The 18,704-nt window shown below is 44.0% G+C and overlaps 1 protein-coding gene across 3 annotated transcripts in view; it reads right to left on the minus strand.

Annotated features, from left to right (window-relative positions):
- Nucleotides 1-18,704, minus strand: part of smarcd3a (SWI/SNF related, matrix associated, actin dependent regulator of chromatin, subfamily d, member 3a) — a 96,785-nt gene that overhangs the window by 11,392 nt on the left and 66,689 nt on the right. For all 3 annotated transcript variants that reach the window (XM_060932685.1, XM_060932691.1, XM_060932676.1), the window contains 2 exons: nt 1,701-1,802; nt 1,027-1,188 (listed from right to left, as the gene is read on the minus strand). In XM_060932685.1, the coding sequence (XP_060788668.1) occupies nt 1,027-1,188; nt 1,701-1,802 (264 nt within the window). The remainder of the gene's footprint in view (nt 1-1,026; nt 1,189-1,700; nt 1,803-18,704) is intronic.

Below are 18,704 nucleotides of genomic sequence, written 5' to 3' on the forward strand. Positions count from 1 at the left end.
AGTGACGTAATGACGTGGCTTCCCTTAGCACCATGAGCTATGGAAAAGCAAACCGGTTCTCAGCTGGCTCGCAAGTTGAACGAGTAGTGAACCAGCACCAGCACTGGCCCCGAACCAGCCCTGGAACTGATTTGGTGGAAAAGGGGTAATAGAGACAAACAACCATTCACACTCACATTCACACCTACGGTCAATTTAGAGCCACCAATTAACCTAACCTGCATGTCTTTGGACTGTGGGGGAAACCGGAGCACCTGGAGGAAACCCACGTGGAGAACATGCAAACTCCACACAGAAAGGCCCTCGTCGGCTGCTGGGCTCGAACCCAGAACCTTCTTGCTGTGAGGCGACAGTGCTAACTACTACACCACTGTGCCACCCCACTACTGTTTACTCCCATTGTTAATTGTGCATTGCCCTCTGTTCATGACGTGTCCTTGATTACAACGGTTCTACTCAAAACTGGTGAAAACGTGGGCCAGTTTGCTAGCTGGCACCAAGGTTCAAAGAATCCTGAACGGAACCGGTTCAAGAACCTGTTCCCTGTTGGTCAAAAAGGGGTATCTGTAAACTTTCACCTTTTTTCTGTCGCCATAAATTCCTATCATTCACTAAATTAATTTGGAGGTGTAGTCAGGGAAAAAAGGCTATTACGTTTTAGCTAACACAGTCTACTGCCACTGTCACGCAAAAGGAAAAATTGCAGGCTGCCTATCACACATTCTAAGAGAGAAGCTGTGGGCCAATTAACATCTGTCCAAGGTTCACATTTGGCCCTGGGGCCAGATTTTGGACATCCTTGGTATAATGTTACACTGTCTCAGACACATCATTAGTGGTAGTAACAGTATACATTGGGATAAACCATAGACCTGTGAACTTGACTATATACTTAACAGAAGAATGAGAATGTAACGAAGCAAAAGATGGCCTCGCAAACACACTGTATGCTGTAATATATTTTATAAGAATACTGTCATTATCCTGTCATTTTGATAGACATTAAGTGTTCAGGTGCTAAAGTACCTGCTGGAAATACTTGTCACAGCTAATGTATTCCTTTTCATGGGAGTCCTGCAGCTTGTTAGTCTTGACATACTGCCACAGGGCCTGGATGATGCAGGAACGGGTCTGCGTGTGGATGCCTAGCAGACGAGCAAGCCGAGGGTCCAGCTTAAACTGTGGTGGCTTGAGGAAGAGGATAAAACAGTCACATATAAGGCACCCAACAAGGCCAGTCCCAAAATCATATAGCAGTGCAGGTGGACCAGCAAAAGGTCACTTAATAATGCAGGTGACATCACTACTCATCACTACTTTACAAAGTGAAGAGTTTCATCTTATGCCTCGGTCACAACCGGCCGTACGTGCTCCTACGGCCGGTCTACGTGCAAAAAACTCACAAACAGCAACAATAAAAGCTTGACAATGAGACATACAGAATCTGGAATTTAAATAGTGACACTAATTAGGTGAAACAGGAAACCGGTGTGAGTGAGTAGTGAATGTGTGTCAAGATTATATGATGTGCAGGGGCTGATGGGTACTGTAGGCCTGAGCCATTCAGTACGACCCTGACTCAGTGCTAGAAGTTATGACTTATGATACAAAACTACTGTTATATTAAAAACGTAATAGCAAAACTAGTTGGTACTGTATGGTAAGCAATGTGTACTATCACCCAGTAGTACGGTTCACACCTGGTAATCGAGCATGAGGAGTAGCGTGCACCGCACATTCACATCTCCAGGCCTCTTCACCTGGAAGCCATCTGTCTCCTGGGTTGTGGGAGTGCGATGCCACTGTGAGAGCAAAGAGAGCACAATACACCAAGAATTACATCCGGTCTTCTCTGAAAAGTATTGGAATGGCAAACATAATTATTTTGTTTTTGCTATACACTGAAGACATTCGGGTTTTAGAGGAAAAGATGAATATGAGATGATATATCAGAATTTCAGGTTTCATTTCCTGATATTTATATCTACAAGTGTTAAACAACTTAGAACATGGCACCTTTGGTGGCAGACCATGCAATTTTTAGGTGAGCAAAAGTATGGGAACAGATATTTACTTTAAGACTAACACTTAATATTTGTTTGCATATCTCATCTCATCTCGTTATCTCTAGCCACTTTATCCTTCCACAGGATCGCAGGCAAGCTGGAGCCTATCCCAGCTGACTACGGGCGAAAGGCGGGGTACACCCTGGACAAGTCGCCAGGTCATCACAGAGCTGACACATAGACACAGACAACCATTCACACTCACATTCACACCTACGGTCAATTTAGAGTCGCCAGTTAACCTAACCTGCATGTCTTTGGGGGAAACCGGAGCACCCGGAGGAAACCCACGCGGACAACATGCAAACTCCACACAGAAAGGCCCTCGCTGGCCACGGGGCTCGAACCCGGACCTTCTTGCTGTGAGGCGACAGCGCTAACCACTACACCACCGTGCTGCCCGTTTGCATACAGTATCTCTTGCTTACAAGAACTGCATCAAGCTGACGACCCACTGACATCACCAAACTGTTGCATTCTTCTTGTCTGGCTGCCTGACAAAGTTCCTTCCAATTAGACTGGATGAATTTCTCTGTAAATTGGCAGACAGAATGTTTCTGTAGATTTCTCAATTCATTCTGCTGCTACCATCATGAGTTACAGCATCAATAAAGATTAGCGAGCCTGTTTCAGAAGCAGCTATGCAAGCTCAAGCCATGACACTACGTCCACTATACTTGACCAATGAGCTCGTATGTTTTGGACATTGAGCAGAGCCTTTCTTTCGCCACACTTTGGTTAATATTAATTGGGTTAATGTTAATATTGGTTGCAGAACTTCTGTGGCTCATCTCTGTATTTCTTTGTGAATTCCCCTTCAAAGAAAACCCCTGCCCTGTAGAGATTGTTGGTGATGTCAGACTGTTGCGTTTGGGTTTTTTTTTCTTCACAGCTCTCACAATGTTCTTGTCATCAACTGATACTGCTTTCCTTGGTCAAATTGTTTGATGTCTTGTTAGTTCTTCCTTTCTCAGAACATTTCAAATTGTAATGGCTCTGATTCTCCCGTTTTTCTCCGCTTCCAAATGATTTGCTTTTTTCCCATAGACAGCTCTCTGGTCTTCATGTTGGTTTATCCTTTTTAAAAACAAATGCTGTCTTTACAGGTGGAACAGAGGGTTCAAACCAAGAGTAGATATTCAGAGCTATTAATTGTTTAATCAGTCAATCTCCAAACAGGGCATACCTGGGTAACAAGAAACACCCATTAGGCCCATGTTGCAATATTTCTGATCACTTGAAAAATAGGTGGGTTCAAATAAAAGATGCCATGTTCTAAGCTGTTTAACACATCTCGTTGTAAATATCAGTAAATGAAAGCTGAAATTCTGGTTGTGTCGTATTTATCATTTGATCTCAAAACCAGATGTCTTTGGTGTATAGCAAAAAATAAATATATAAATAAACAAACAAACATTGGCCTTGCTGTTCCAATACTACAGAGGGGACTGTATGGTGACACAAGGGCATTTCAGAGGAGTGAGTTTGAGTAAGTAAAATGCTCTGCAAATTCTAAACAGTGTGTGCCTGTGTGTTGTGTTCATGATTTAAAGACTATGAATTAGACTCTTCTGTGGAGTTAGTGAATACCATCATTATTAAAATGCATTTTTGATGGAATGCTGTTTGTCCAGAGTTGAGCTGAAAAGCTTTAATCCCAAGGACCTTTATAGCCATTTGTTTTTGCTGAAACTATGACTCTCAGTGGTCCCCCAATCATACTGGCACTGACTCATAGCTCAACTCTGTTGTTGGACACAGGATGAGCTTTCAAGGCCTCTCTAAACAGGTAAATCACTGTTTTATTACACCCCCAGTCTGGTATGTAGTTTGATTAAAACCTGCAGGCACCAAGGACAGTTTGAAGTACTGGGAATAAATGCACAACAAAAGCTTTGTTTTTGCAAACCAGTGGCATTGTAAAACAAAGGGCAGTGGTAGCTCAGTGGTTAAGGTGATAGACGACTGATTGGAAAGTCATTAACTCAAACCCCAGCACCACCAATCTACCACAGATTGGGTCCTTGAACAAGGACCTTATCCTTCAACTGCTCAAATGTATAATGCTGTGTTCACATATATACCGGTACGATAGTGGTATAACTGTATCGATACAAAGTATACCGGTACAGTTTAGTGCATCTGTCCACACTAGCGAGAAATGCTTGCGGTTTTCTTTCACGGTAGTTGAAATGCGCGTGCACGAAATGTTTCCGTGGTTACCGAATAACTTCCTTCCGAGAATATGGCGGATGAAACAACGTGTGTGTGCTTTTTGTTGTCAGTGTACAGTCTGTATTTCTGGCGGTCATTTATTCAGTCAAATCGTATAAAACGCCCGAGGCAGTTGAGAAAGAAACAAAGAAAACGAATCTCCGTTCTTCACTATTTTATTCAGCGAAGACGTCGATTGAGGTGTGTGACTTTGCGCATGTGCATTATATTTGTACCGATACAGAACAGCTTCATCTGTCCACACTACAGTGAAGCGCTACAGTACTGATACTGTACCGGTACGAAACCCATACATTTGTGGGTTTCGTACCGATACAGTTATACCGCTACAGTACCGGTATAGTTGCTAGTGTGGACAGGTGTTGTGGTACGAAAGTAGTATCGTATCGGTACAAAATCCCTAGCGTGGACAGGGTATTAATGAGATAAATGTAAGCTGCTCTGGATAAGGGTGTCTGCCAAATGCCATAAATGTACATAAATGGTTTTGAAAGCAAGACAATGGTTTGTCTAATGGGGAGATGAAGACTTAAGGCCAATTTATGCTGACAACCCAGTCCTCGCAGATAGCGTCGCAGACAGTGTCTGCGTAGCCCCCCCAACTTCGCAGACGCTCTGCGCGCACCTCCCAAAAATTGTGACCACCGCAGAAGCCTCGCAGACAGCGCCACAGACAAGAGGGCTCTGATTGGTCCACTCTACATCCGCTGTACATGCACTTCTGCTTCCCTACTTTCCCGGTTTGGTTTGTTTTCACGACCGGCATTTTTAAAAACACGAGCGAAGATGGAGCAGCATGAAGAGCGGTTGATTGAGGAAGTACGTACATCTATACGACTCCAGTTCTAGTCATTATAAAAAAAAAAGTTCTAGTCATTATAAGTAACCGGAGGATAAACACTCCACTAACCACACCCACCAACTACTCCTAGCGACTTTGCACCCCCTTGCGTTGTGCCGGTGAATAACATCGCGCACGCCTATTACTCCCCGCTCAACAATAAATTACAACTGTCTGCGAAAAGCTGTCTGCGAAAGCCTTGTCGCAAGAGCATGCAGAGGCCTTTATTCCACAAAAGCATATTGACCAGATTATAGGCTGTTAGCTATGCTTCAATCAAAAACCAAACTTCATTTTTGAAGAAACTTGGAATCCATTTCTAAAAAATTTCAAAATAGCTTAGTGCAAAAAAAAAAAAAAAGACCATCACATTTATCGCATTTCCTGTACGAATAAAAAGTGCACACTACTAATGTCTACTTAATCAGGTTGTTTTTGTGCCTGTGTGTCTTGACATGTTTGTCCAACTGGGTGTCTGACTGTGATCTGACTGTGTCAGCTGTATGCCTGCATGTTTGACTGCTGATCTATACATTTCATTCAAAATGTACAGTACGCAATCAGTGAATTTCGGATTCACCTTTGCTACAATTACCACTTTTTTACTCAAATATTTTTATTGAATTTTACATGTATCACATCACATATACATACGTGCTCATACATTGTAAATTTTTCAGAGTGATTTAACATAAACATAAACATCCCTCCCCTCCCACTAGCCACACCTACAAGCCATGATTCCTGAGGAGTATTATTCCTGGAGTGTTGTAGGGAACTGCTGGAAGTCAAGTATTGAGTCGCAAGATAAATAAATAAGAATAAAAAAAGTAAAATAAGTAAATAAACACACAAATGGGACGAATAGATAAAATAAATAAATAAATAAATCAAGGTAAATAATTAGGAGGCGGCAAATTTAGACAATGACTGATACAGACACTGTAACTGACAGAAAAAAAAGGAAAGGGGGCAGATATCGCAATCCAACTTAAGGTTCTCAAAGTATTTCAGGAAAGGTCCCCATACCTTCTGGAACTTCTTGCTCGAGTCACAAACTGAATAGCGGATCTTTTCGAGGTCTAGACAGGACATGATGTCCCTTAACCACGGAGCGTGTGTGGGCAGGGCAGCATCCCTCCACCTTAATAGAATCGCAAGCCTAGCCAGAAGCGAGGCAAAGGACAGCGTGCGGCTTTTGGTTGGAGTGAGGCGCGCGTCATCTTCACCAGTGGTGCCGAAAAGGGCAATCAGTGGACTGGGTTCTAGCTCAAGATTAAGAATAAGGGACAAGTTTTGGAAAACATCTCTCCAGTATCTTTCCAGGCTTGGACAAGTCCAAAACATGTGAATAAGCGAGGCCTCACCTCCCTTACATTTATCACATAAAGGATCAACGTCTGAGTACATATGAGATAATTTGGTTTTAGATATGAGCCCTGTGCACCACCTTAAACTGTAACAGGCAATGACGTGCACAGAGAGATGTTGCATTTACCAGTCTGAGAATGGAATCCCATACATCGTTTGACAGTTGAAAGTTTAAATCCTGCTCCCAAGCAGTTTTAATTTTGTCCAGAGGAGCCTGTTTTATGCCCATCAGTTTGTCATAAATGACCCCTTGCGCGATGGATGCAGACCAAGTAATATGTCGGCGGTGGTCGCAGTAGTTGCCCCAGGGAAACTAGCCATCTGAGAATGGAGAAAGTGTCTTGCCTGCAGGTATCTGAAAAAATGAGTGTTTGGTAGACTAAACTTTTCAGACAGTCGTGCGAATGATGCAAAGCTATTACCAATGAAAAGATCTTTAAATTTCTCTATACCCCTCCCGTGCCACTCTTGGAATGCAGAATCAGATAGAGAGGGTTGAAAGAAAGGGCTGGACAGAATAGGACTAAGGAGAGAGAAATCATGTAAACCGAAATGCTTCCTGAACTGAGCCCACACCCTCGTTGTGTGCCAAACCGTCAGACTATCAGTCCATTTACCTGGGGGGAGAGGGAGTGGCGACCCAAGCAGAGCCAAAATGGAAACATTTCGGACCGAACTCAACTCCATCCTCACCCATGTCGGACAGTCAGCTCGATCGAGAAAGTGCGACCAGAAAGTAATGCAGTGTATATTAGCAGCCCAGTAGTAAAGACGGAAATTAGGCAGCGCCATACCTCCATCTTTTTTGGATTTTTGAAGATGGACTTTATTTAGTCTAGGGCGCTTGCCCCTCCATATATAGGCCGCTATGATTGAGTCCAATGAGTCAAAGAAAGATTTGGGAATAAAGATTGGTATAGATTGAAAGAGATAGAAAAATTTAGGGAGGATGTTCATTTTAACAGAGTTGATCCGGCCCACCAGGGATGTAGACAGTGGTGACCACTGCATCAAGCGCTCTTTCACATGCTTTAGTAGAGTATAAAATTTTTCTTTAAAGAGACACTTATGTTTCCTTGTAATTGTAACACCAAGGTAGACAAATTTATTTTCCACAATCTTAAAGGGGAGGCTGATATATTTTAAAGCAAGTGCCTCTGTATTCACAGGAAAAAGTTCACTCTTGTGTAAATTTAGTTTATATCCCGAAACCTGGCCAAATTGAGCGAGTAAGGATAGCATTACAGGTAAAGAGGTGTCTGGGTTTGATATAAAAAGTAAAAGATCGTCAGCGTATAGAGACACTTTATGTTCAATTCCTTTCCTCAAAATCCCTGAAATATCCTTGCAGTTACGAAATGCAACTGCTAGAGTCTCTATGGTCAGATCGAAAAGCAATGGGCTTAAAGGGCACCCTTGATGGGTTCCCCTATGAAGACTGAAAGGTTGAGAGCGTTGAGAATTGATAAGGATAGAAGCAGTTGGGCACATATATAATAGTTTAACCCACCTAATGTAGTTTGGGCCAAAACCAAATTTTTCCAAAACTGCAAATAAATATTTCCACTCCACACGGTCAAACGCTTTCTCTGCGTCTAGAGAAAGGACACATTCCGGAATTGCCTCTGAAGGAGAGTACAAAATATCAAATAAACGACATATATTAAAATAAGAATGTCGGTTTTTTACAAAGCCAGTCTGATCCTCTGATATTATCTCAGGTAATATACCCTCTAATCTACGGGCTAAAACTTTTGCCAAAATTTTGGCATCAACATTTAGTAAGGAGATTGGCCTATAGGAGGAACACTCTGTTGGGTCTTTACCTTTCTTTACGATAAGACTGATGCATGCCTCATACAGTGTTGCTGGGAGTTTGCCTTGCTTGCAAGAATCTGATAACACTAAACATAGATGAGGGGAAAGTAATGAAGAAAATGTTTTGAAAAACTCCGCTGGGAACCCATCAGGTCCAGGGGATTTCCCAGATTGCAATGAGAAGATAGCAGCAGCTACCTCCCCCTGCGATATAGGCTCGTCTAACCTAGTCTTATTATCATGGGTAAGTGTGTGGACCGCTAAATGATCTAGGAAATTTTCCATCAGCGTACTGTCATTTGGGAGGTCCGAAGTGTAAAGTCGGGAGTAAAAATTCCTAAATGTGTCGTTGATTTTAGAGGGATCTGAGGTGATGTTACCATCGTCCATCTAGATTTTTGTGATGTGCTGTTTTGCTTTAAATCCCTTCAGCTGATTGGCTAGCATTTTACTAGATTTGTCGCCATGAACATAGAACAGACTTTTGCTCTGCAATAGTTGGCATTCAATTGAATGTTTTGAGAGGAGATCGAATCTAGTTTGGAGTTCCACACGCTTTTTATATAGTTCAGGGTTCTTGATTTGAGCGTATCTCTGATCCACTTCTTTAATTTGAATATATAGATCTATCCGTTCTTTCTGAGCTCTCTTTTTCATATTTGCGCTAAAACAAATAATTTGTCCCCTTAGGTAAGCTTTCAGAGCATCTCAAATGGTCAGGCTGCTGGTTTCAGATGGTGCATTTGTATCAAAGAAAAAGGTTATCTGCTCCTCCATAAATTTCACAAAGTCATTACTGGACAGTAAAGTTGAGTTAAAACGCCAATGTCTCTGCAACAGGGAGGTCAGGAAGGGTCATGAACAATACCACTGGGGCGTGGTCAGATATCACTATACTCTGATAGTCACAGGAACAGGTAAATGGGATCAGACGATTGTCAACAAGAAAATAGTCAATCCTAGAGTAGGTATGATGGGAATGAGAAAAGAATGAATACTCCCTCGTTTGGATTGAGATACCGCCATATTTCTGTGACTCCATAGTTGTCTAAGAAAGACTGAATAAGTGATGCAGATTTACTCATTAGACCAGGGTTAGAAGAAGACCGGTCGAGCACAGGATCAAGCCAACAGTTAAAATCCCCACCAAGCATGAGAGAGTATGAGCTCAGGTCAGGAAGAGAGGAAAAGAAACCTTTTAGAAAGCCCACATCATCCACGTTCGGAGCATATACATTGGCAAACACTACCATAGTATTATACAATTTCCCTGAGACAATAATATAGCGACCATTTGTATCTGCTATTATGTTATGGTGTTCAAAGGGAATATTGTGGTTCAATTACTACTTTTTACAGTGTTTTTTTTTTCCTTTTCTTTTCTGTGGCAGCGAGGGTGTGGTCGAGCGTCGGCTGTGAACGGCGAAGAGTCAGGTTGAACCAGCAGGTAATGTGACGAGTTACAACTGTCTAATTACTGGCTGTCTATTAAAGTGTGTCTCTGTGTGTCTTATAGATAGCCAGTAACGAGAGAGAGAGAGAGAGAGAGAGAGAGAGAGAGAGAGAGAGAGAGCTGCATTCTCCGAGGTGTGTGTATACATGTGTTAGTCGTCACTGAAAAGTGAGTGATAAAAAAGTGCACCCTGAATTGTCGTGCCTGTCTCCAGTTCTTCATTGTCCCACCTCAGGGAATTGAGGAACAAACGCTGTCATGGAGTCCTAACCAGTCAGGGAGCGCCTTCAGACACTGTTGACCTCCAGTGCCAGACACTGTGAGACCTCCATGCCAGTGGAGGTCTCACACTGTCTGTGGAGCAGGGGCAGCATTTCCAGACCCTGTATGAGGGCTAGGCGAAGGACTAGCAAGAGAAAGGGGTGCAGAGCTTGGTCCAGTCAGTGAGTACTCCAGCTGGCACTTCTGCAGCCAGCGTTCCTGTTCAGCTGGTCCAGATGGGGTTGCAGGACGACCCAGAAGCCTTCCTTGAGCTGTTCGAGCACATCACAGAGGCGAGCTTGTGACCAACTTCACAGTGGGCAGCTCGCCTAATCCCGCTCCTGTTGGAGGACGCACAGCTCACAACTCAGCAGCTCCTACTGGTAGCTACCAGTATGCTGGAGTACCTGGACCTGAAGCAGGCAATGGGTCATCTGCAGCCCTGAATAACACCTCCAATGTTTCCATGCACTGGCCTAAGGCGAAGTTGGCTGCCTATTTGCATTTGCACAGCAGCTCCAGGATGCCTCCAGACGATGGCTGCTGGCAGGCGAGTGCGATGTGGAGGATGTCATCAATCACATGACACTGGAGCAGTTCGTTGCCCAATTACCAAGCGAGACCTTAACATGAATCCAGTGTCACAGCGTGGCGTTGCTGGAGGCGGTGGTCTGACTGGCAGAGGAACACCTGACGGCATTTCCTGAGCAGGTGCTCCTGCAGCTTCTCTTCCTCTCTCTCTCTCTTTGTCTCTCTCTCCCTCTGCTCACCTCTCCCCTACCCCAGCCCCATGGAGACGGGGGCCAATTCCCCCAATTCCTGCTCCCCGCACTCATGTCTGTCCTCATGTCTCCACACCCCTTTCTCTTTCCGTGTCTGTGCTGCTGCTAACCCCTTCTCTCTCCACAGGTGAACCCATCCATGCCCACCAAAATCAGGAGCACGTCTGGGAAGGTATGTCGGAGTAGTAGAAAGTAAGTAAGTAAGTAAGTAAGTAAGTAAGTACGTAAGTAAGTAAATTTAATTTATAAAGCACATTTAAAATAGTTTACACTGACCAAAGTGCTGTACATAGGGTAGCTCGGAAATCAGAAGTAAAATGCACAAACAAACACAACACAAAAGAAAAGATACATTAATAGCTGCAACAAAAATACACATTACAAACACAAAAGATTGACAGATAGACAAAGAGGCCAGAATTACACAAACAACAAATGAACAACAACATTGAATAACACCCACTACAAAAAGAACTAGGGAATGGACAGCTAAGAGGTTGCAAAAGCCAGTGAGTAGAGATGAGTTTTGAGTCTGAATTTAAAAGAGGAGACAGAGGGTGGGATTTCCAGGAATCAGTACTTCCGCAAAGAGGCAGGGATTCTGATTTGCATTCCTGATGCACCATGGTCTTCCCCTGATTGAGCAGGAACGTATTGTGTCTGTGAGTATTCAAGGGGGTACACATCAGGCTTTGGTGGATTCTGGTTGTAATCAGACCTCCATGCATCAAAGCCTGATTCAATGTGGAGCACTGGGAAATGCACGATTGGTGAAAGGTGAGGTGAGTACATGGGGATATTCACAAATATCTGCTAATGCCCATCACTATTCATTTCTCAGGAGGAAAGCATAGTGTGGAGGTGGTGGTTAGCCCAAGCCTCACCCATCCATTTATTCTGGGAACAGATTGGCCAGGGTTTAAAAAATTAATAAAACAGTTAGTAGTGGATAAGTCCTGCATTAGCATGTCACGGGAGAATGTCACCACAACCTTGGCTGGGGAGGCGTCCCAGGGCTATCCGCATCAGTTCCATGTCATGATGACATGGTGAGGGGGGAGGGCACCACACCTCCTCACTCTTTGGGAAATCCCTCAGGGGATTTCCTGCTGGAGCAGACGCGAAATGAGACTCTGAGGCATGCTTTTGACCAAGTGAAAGTAACTGATGGTCAAAACCTCCAGCCTAATCTTGCGCTTTCCTTTCTGTATTTTTCCATTATTAAAGATAGGCTATATCAAGTGACACAGGACAATCAGATTAAGGAAGAGATTATACGATTGTTGATCCCAAAGAGCCGTAGGGAACTTTTATTCCATGCGGCTCATCATAATCTCATGGCTGGGCATCTAGGTCAGGACAAAACACCAAATTGTCTCATGGCCCGTTTCTATTGGCCAGGGATTTGTGCCAATGTCTGTAGGTGGTGTGCAGCTTGTCACGAATGCCAGTTGGTAAATCCAGCAGCCACGCCAAAATCACCATTGTGAACATTACCATTAACTGAGATCCCCTTTGAAAGAATTGGCATGGATCTTGTCAGGCCATTAGATCGATCTGCACATGGGTATTGCTTTGTGTTAGCCAAAGTGGACTATGCAATGCAATACCCGGAAGCAATATCTTTTCGCAATATCTCAGCACGTCGTGTTGCAGAGGCACGCTTCTGCATTATCTCCCGAGTCAGGATCCTGAAATAAATCCTGACTGATAAAGGCACCACTTTTATGTCACATACACAATGCAAATTTTATGAATTATTAGAAATTAAATCGATTCGTACCAGTGTTTACTATGTGCAAGCAGATGGGCTGGTCAAACGATTTAATCAAACACTTAAAAACATGATTTGTAAGTTTGTCTGTGAAGATTCTCAATCATCCAGGTCATAGTAAACTGTGGGTGGTAGAAAAGGGCAACTGGACTTGCTTGAAGATTCTTGAAAACGTTTCACCTCTCGTCCAAAAGGCTTCCTCAGTTCTGTCTGACTAATAGGGAGTATCAGATATTTATCCTCTCCTGGCTCAGAATCAGAATCAGAATTCTGATGACCAGCTCATCTAAGGTGTCACTGAGGCATCATGTTGGTGTGGGTCGCTGGAGGCTGGGTGTGAATGGCGAGTCATTAGGGTGATCAAAGGATTGCCCGTTAGGGTGATCAATGGCAATCTGACTCTCTCTGTCCTCCTGTGAGTCCCCGAAAACAGCTGGGTCCTGGCGTACACCCAGCCGTCTGGGAAGAGTGTCCAAGACCACCTTGTAGATGGTTGACAAATGATGTCTTAGACCCCCACCTCTGTTCAGTGATGGCCGTTCCAGGTTTACAAAAATATGAGAGTATGAGAAGTGTTCCAGAAAACTGGCAGACTACAGAAACCACCTGCGTTTTAACCTGAGATGCCGACAAACCAACATTATCCCCACTAGCCTACGCCTATTTTCAACGGTTAAAGGACACAGAGCTGAGATAATCCTGCAGAAAGCCCAGAAGTGGCTTCTCAATGAGAGAGTGAGACAAGTACATTTCACCATCGATGCTCTCCAGAACAAGACTAAACTGAGGTTTGAGGAGTTGACAGCCCTTCTTCCCAGTGAAGTTTTGGAACGAGTCTCTGTTCTCACTGAGAAGGCACAGCTTTCACAACACACCAAAGGTAAGGAACGTCACATGCGCAAATTTCAAAAATTGCTGTCTAAAACCACCTCCTCTGGCAAGACAGAAGGTCTGACTTGGAGGAAGAAATCTGACCAGGCTACACAACCGGACATAGAAGAGAAATGGGTGAAGAACTTATCCAACAGGGTACTCACCCAACCAGAGAGAGATGTCTTATCCAAGGGTCTTAACTTTGCAGTTTCACCTGAGCGGATACCGGTAGTAGAACTCATCACAGCCACAGAGACAGCCATCAGGAACAACAACCTGACCAACACGGAGTCAGAACAACTTAGACTGAAGATATCAGCTGCTCTATCCAGTGCGAAAGCACCCCCCTCCAACCTCACCAGCCAAGAAAGGAGGGCTCTTACAGTGCTTCAAAGAGACCGGAACATCACCATCCTTCCTGCTGACAAAGGGAGATGCACAGTGGTGCTAAACACAGCGGACTACCACTCCAGGATGACCAGTCTCCTCAGTGATACAACCACTTATGAAACATTGAGGAGGGACCCCACAAGTGGTTACAAAAAGAAAGTTGTTAGCTGCTTGCAACAACTAGAAAAGGACCAAGCCATCAACCGAGCTCTTTACTACAGATTGTACCCTGGGGAAGCCGTGCCTCTCATATACGGACTCCCCAAGATTCACAAAGAAGGAGCTCCTCTCAGACCTATTATCAGCAGTATAAACTCGGTCACATATAACATTGCTAAACACCTAGCCACAATCTTGGCTCCTCTGGTTGGGAATACACCATATCATGTCAAAAATTCCCAAGATTTTGCTTCTAAAGTTGCAGACCTCAAACTAGATTCAGATGAAACCATGGTTTCCTACGATGTCACTTCTCTGTTCACCTGCATTCCCACCACAGAAGCAGTCGAATCTGTAAGAAAACGACTCCTTCAGGATAGCTCCTTACTGGATAGAACGAAACTCACCATGGATCAGATTTGCACCCTGCTTGACCTCTGCCTGACTACCACTTATTTCCAGTTTAATGAAAGATTCTACAGACAGAAGCATGGATGCGCCATGGGATCACCAGTGTCCCCTATTGTGGCTAATTTATACATGGAGGAAGTGGAACATATAGCTTTGACCACTTTTGCAGGAGTTGCTCCCAGCCATTGGTTTAGATACGTGGATGATACTTGGGTTAAAATCAAAATCCAGGAGGTGGAAGCTTTCTCGAAACACATCAATGCAGTGGATAGCAACATCAACTTCACTCGGGAGGATGTCAGTGGGAATAATCTAGCCTTCTTGGATTGTGATGTACACATTAGACAAGACAGAAGCCTTAGTATCGAGGTCTACCGGAAACCCACACACACAGACCAGTACCTACTTTTCGACTCTCACCACCCACTGGAACATAAATTGGGGGTCATTAGGACCTTGCAACACAGGGCTCAGAACATTCCTACAACATTAGAGGGAAAAGAGAAGGAGCAGAACCATATCAAGAAAGCACTTCAGAATTGCGGTTATCCCAACTGGGCTTTCCTAAAGAGCATAAAAAGGAACATAACTGACAAGGATGATAACAGGAACAAACGCAAGAACATTGTCATTCCCTACATTTCTGGTCTATCTGAGAAACTCAGGAGGATCTTCTACAAACACAACATTCCAGTACATTTCAGACCCAATAACACCCTGAAGCAGAAACTGGTCCACCCTAAGGACAGAATACCCAGACACAAACAGGACAACGTAGTGTATGCAATTCAGTGCAGTGAGAATTGCACAAATTCGTATATTGGGGAGACGAAGCAACCGCTATACAGGCGCTTGGCCCAACACAGGAGAGCCAGCTCCTCAGGCCAGGACTCGGCTGTCTACATTCATCTTAACAATGAAGGACACTCATTTCGGGATTGTGACGTACGCATTTTAGCCAGAGAGGATCGTTGGTATGAGCGAGGAGTCAAAGAAGCCATTTTTGTAAACCTGGAACGGCCATCACTGAACAGAGGTGGGGGTCTAAGACATCATTTGTCAACCATCTACAAGGTGGTCTTGGACACTCTTCCCAGACGGCTGGGTGTACGCCAGGACCCAGCTGTTTTCGGGGACTCACAGGAGGACAGAGAGAGTCAGATTGCCATTGATCACCCTAACGGGCAATCCTTTGATCACCCTAATGACTCGCCATTCACACCCAGCCTCCAGCGACCCACACCAACATGATGCCTCAGTGACACCTTAGATGAGCTGGTCATCAGAATTCTGATTCTGATTCTGAGCCAGGAGAGGATAAATATCTGATACTCCCTATTAGTCAGACAGAACTGAGGAAGCCTTTTGGACGAGAGGTGAAACGTTTTCAAGAATCTTCAAGCAAGTCCAGTTGCCCTTTTCTACCACCCACAGTTTGATTTGTAAGTTTGTTCACGGGGATGCTAAAAACTGGGACAGGTGGCTAGACCCTCTGTTGTTTGCAGTGCACAAGATCCCACAAGCCTCCACCAGGTTTTCTCCATTTGAATTGCTGTATGGGTGTAAGCCCCATGGCATCTTAGACACCATTACAGAAAATTTGGAGGAGGGACCTTCTCAAAGCAAAAACGAAATTCAGTACATTCTTGACCTGAGAGCAAAACTCCACGCACTGGCGCACTTTTATTCAACACTGGATTTGACAAAAGGATATTGGCAGATCCCTTTGACGCCACTATCCCAGGAAAAATGGCCTTTTCCACCCAGTTTGGGTTACACCTATATATCACCCTCTCGTTTCGGTTGTTTGGGGCCCCAGCGATGTTTCAGCATCTCATGGACTGAATGCTCCATCCCCACAATGTGTATGCTGCTGCCTATTTAGACAACATTATTATTTATAGTAATGACTGGCATCTAAGGGTTGTCCTGAGGTCGCTGAGGTGTGTGGAGCTCACGCAAACCTGAAAAAGTGTGCAACTGGACGGGTGGAAGTACGGTACCTGGGCTTCCACTTGGGTCATGGGCAAGTGCATCCTCAAATTGATAAGACTGCAGCAATTGTGGTCTGTCCAAGACCTAACACCAAAAAGGGGTTGAGTCAATTCCTGGGGCTGGCTGGCTATTATAGGAGGTTTGTGCCTAACTTTTCGGACGCAACCAGCAAGCTGACTGACCTCACTAAAAAGTGGGCTCCAGTCCAGTGGACGGAGCCGTGTGAACGGGCTTTTGTGCAGATTAAAACGGTTTTGTGTGGGGGCCTGCTGTTGCATTCTCCTGACTTTTCTCTCCCTTTTGTTTTGCAGACTGACGTGTTGGACAGAGGGCTGAGGACAGTTTTGTTCCAGGTGGTGGAGGGGGGAGGAGCGCCTGGTGCTGTACATCAGCCACAGGCTCTTGATGTGAGAGTCTAAGTATAGCACCGTCGAGAAGGAGTGTTTGGCCATCAAGTGGGCGGTCCTCACTCTTTGGTACTACCTGTTAGGATGCCCTTTCACCCTCTGTTACGACCATGTCCTGCTCCAGTGGCTCCATCGCATGATGGATGCCAACATGCAGATCACTCATTGGTATCTGGCCCTTCAGCCCTTAAAATTCTAGGTGGTCCACAGGCCAGGGGCACAGACAGTGGTGGTGAAGTACCTCTCCCACCATGGAGGGGGAGTCAGCTGCAGGCCGGATGACTCCTCGGCCTGATCCGGGCAGTGGGGGGTATGTAGCAGCAAGGGCGTGGTCGAGCGTTGGCTGTGAACGGCGAGGAGTCAGACTGAACCAGCAGGTAACGTGACGAGTTACACTTGCCTAATTACTGGCTGTCTATTAATGTGTGTCTCTGTGTGTCTTGCAGATAGGCAGTAATGAGACAGAGAGAGAGCTGCTTTCTCCTATATGTGTATACATCTGTTAGACATCACTGAAAAATGAACTATAAAAAAAGCACACCATGAATTGTTGTGCCTGTCTCCAGTTCCTCATTGTCCCACTTCAGGGAATTGTTATATTTTCCCTTTCTCTTTTTCTGGTGACTCGTGGTCGATGAGGATGTGTGTAAAAGAGAGTGCGTGGGAATGTACAGATAAAATTCAGAAATGTCTCAAGTGTAACATACATTATCTGTTATATACGAGGATACTACCGGTACTACATCGTACACACACATGATGAGGACGTGTGTAAAAGAGTGCATGGGAATGCACAGACAAAATTCAGAAATGTCTCAAGTGTAACATACATGATCTGTTTTACATATATACATACTAGGGCTGTCAAACGATTAAAATTTTTAATCGCGATTAATCTCATAAAATTATGTAGTTAATCGCGATTAATCGCAAAAAAAATCTTTAAACATCTGTTTAAATTGTACTCAAATACATTTCTACATCAGAGCAAACATTTGAATATATGCTCTGATGCTCCATGTCAATTATAAGGCTCATCTTCTCTATGATAGACAATATATAGGCCTAATGCACAAATATTTGGCATTCGGGTTTTGATATTAGATCTAGGCATGCAGCATATTCTTTCCAATGTAGCCTATCAGACATCTGTTCGGCATACTGTAGGCTATGTGCAAAATACGATTTGGAGAAATAACAGACTATATATTTTTTTCTCAATTGTAATGGCTGCAAGCTACACTTCGAAGAGCAAAGAGGAAGTAGTTTGACTCCTGCAAGTTCATTCAAGTGAAGCAGTAGGCTATTTGGAAATCGCTAGGCTACCTACAATCTACAGGTGGAGAAAAGGGAATGTGCGCATGTTATAACTAGCTTTATTTTGCATGCTAGTCACCCGTGAAAATCTGCATTGTTCCCTACCAAGATGAGCCCAATTCACTGTTGTTTAAATACCCTGCGATAACGCAGTCATTTTTTAAAATTGCGATCAAATTAAATTGCGTTAACACACTAATAACGCGTTAACTTCGACAGCCCTAATACATACACACACACGTATATACACACCCCACTCCCGTTTTTACAGGCTGAGGGCTGTAAAAACGGAGATCGATGCCGCACCCATACGCCTTAAAGAGTTGGGAGTTGGTTAGTATTGGGGCAGGAGACTGTCTCGGAAGACCAGACTCTGGCATGAGAGGGACTTTGACTTATCTATCTATCTATCTATCTATCTATCTATCTATCTATCTATCTATCTATCTATCTATCTAATATGTGTTTTATATATATATATATATATATATATATATATATATATACACACACACACACATATATACATATACATATATATATATATATAT

Source organism: Neoarius graeffei, chromosome 1, assembly GCF_027579695.1.
Source record: "Neoarius graeffei isolate fNeoGra1 chromosome 1, fNeoGra1.pri, whole genome shotgun sequence".
Classification (NCBI taxonomy): domain Eukaryota; kingdom Metazoa; phylum Chordata; class Actinopteri; order Siluriformes; family Ariidae; genus Neoarius; species Neoarius graeffei.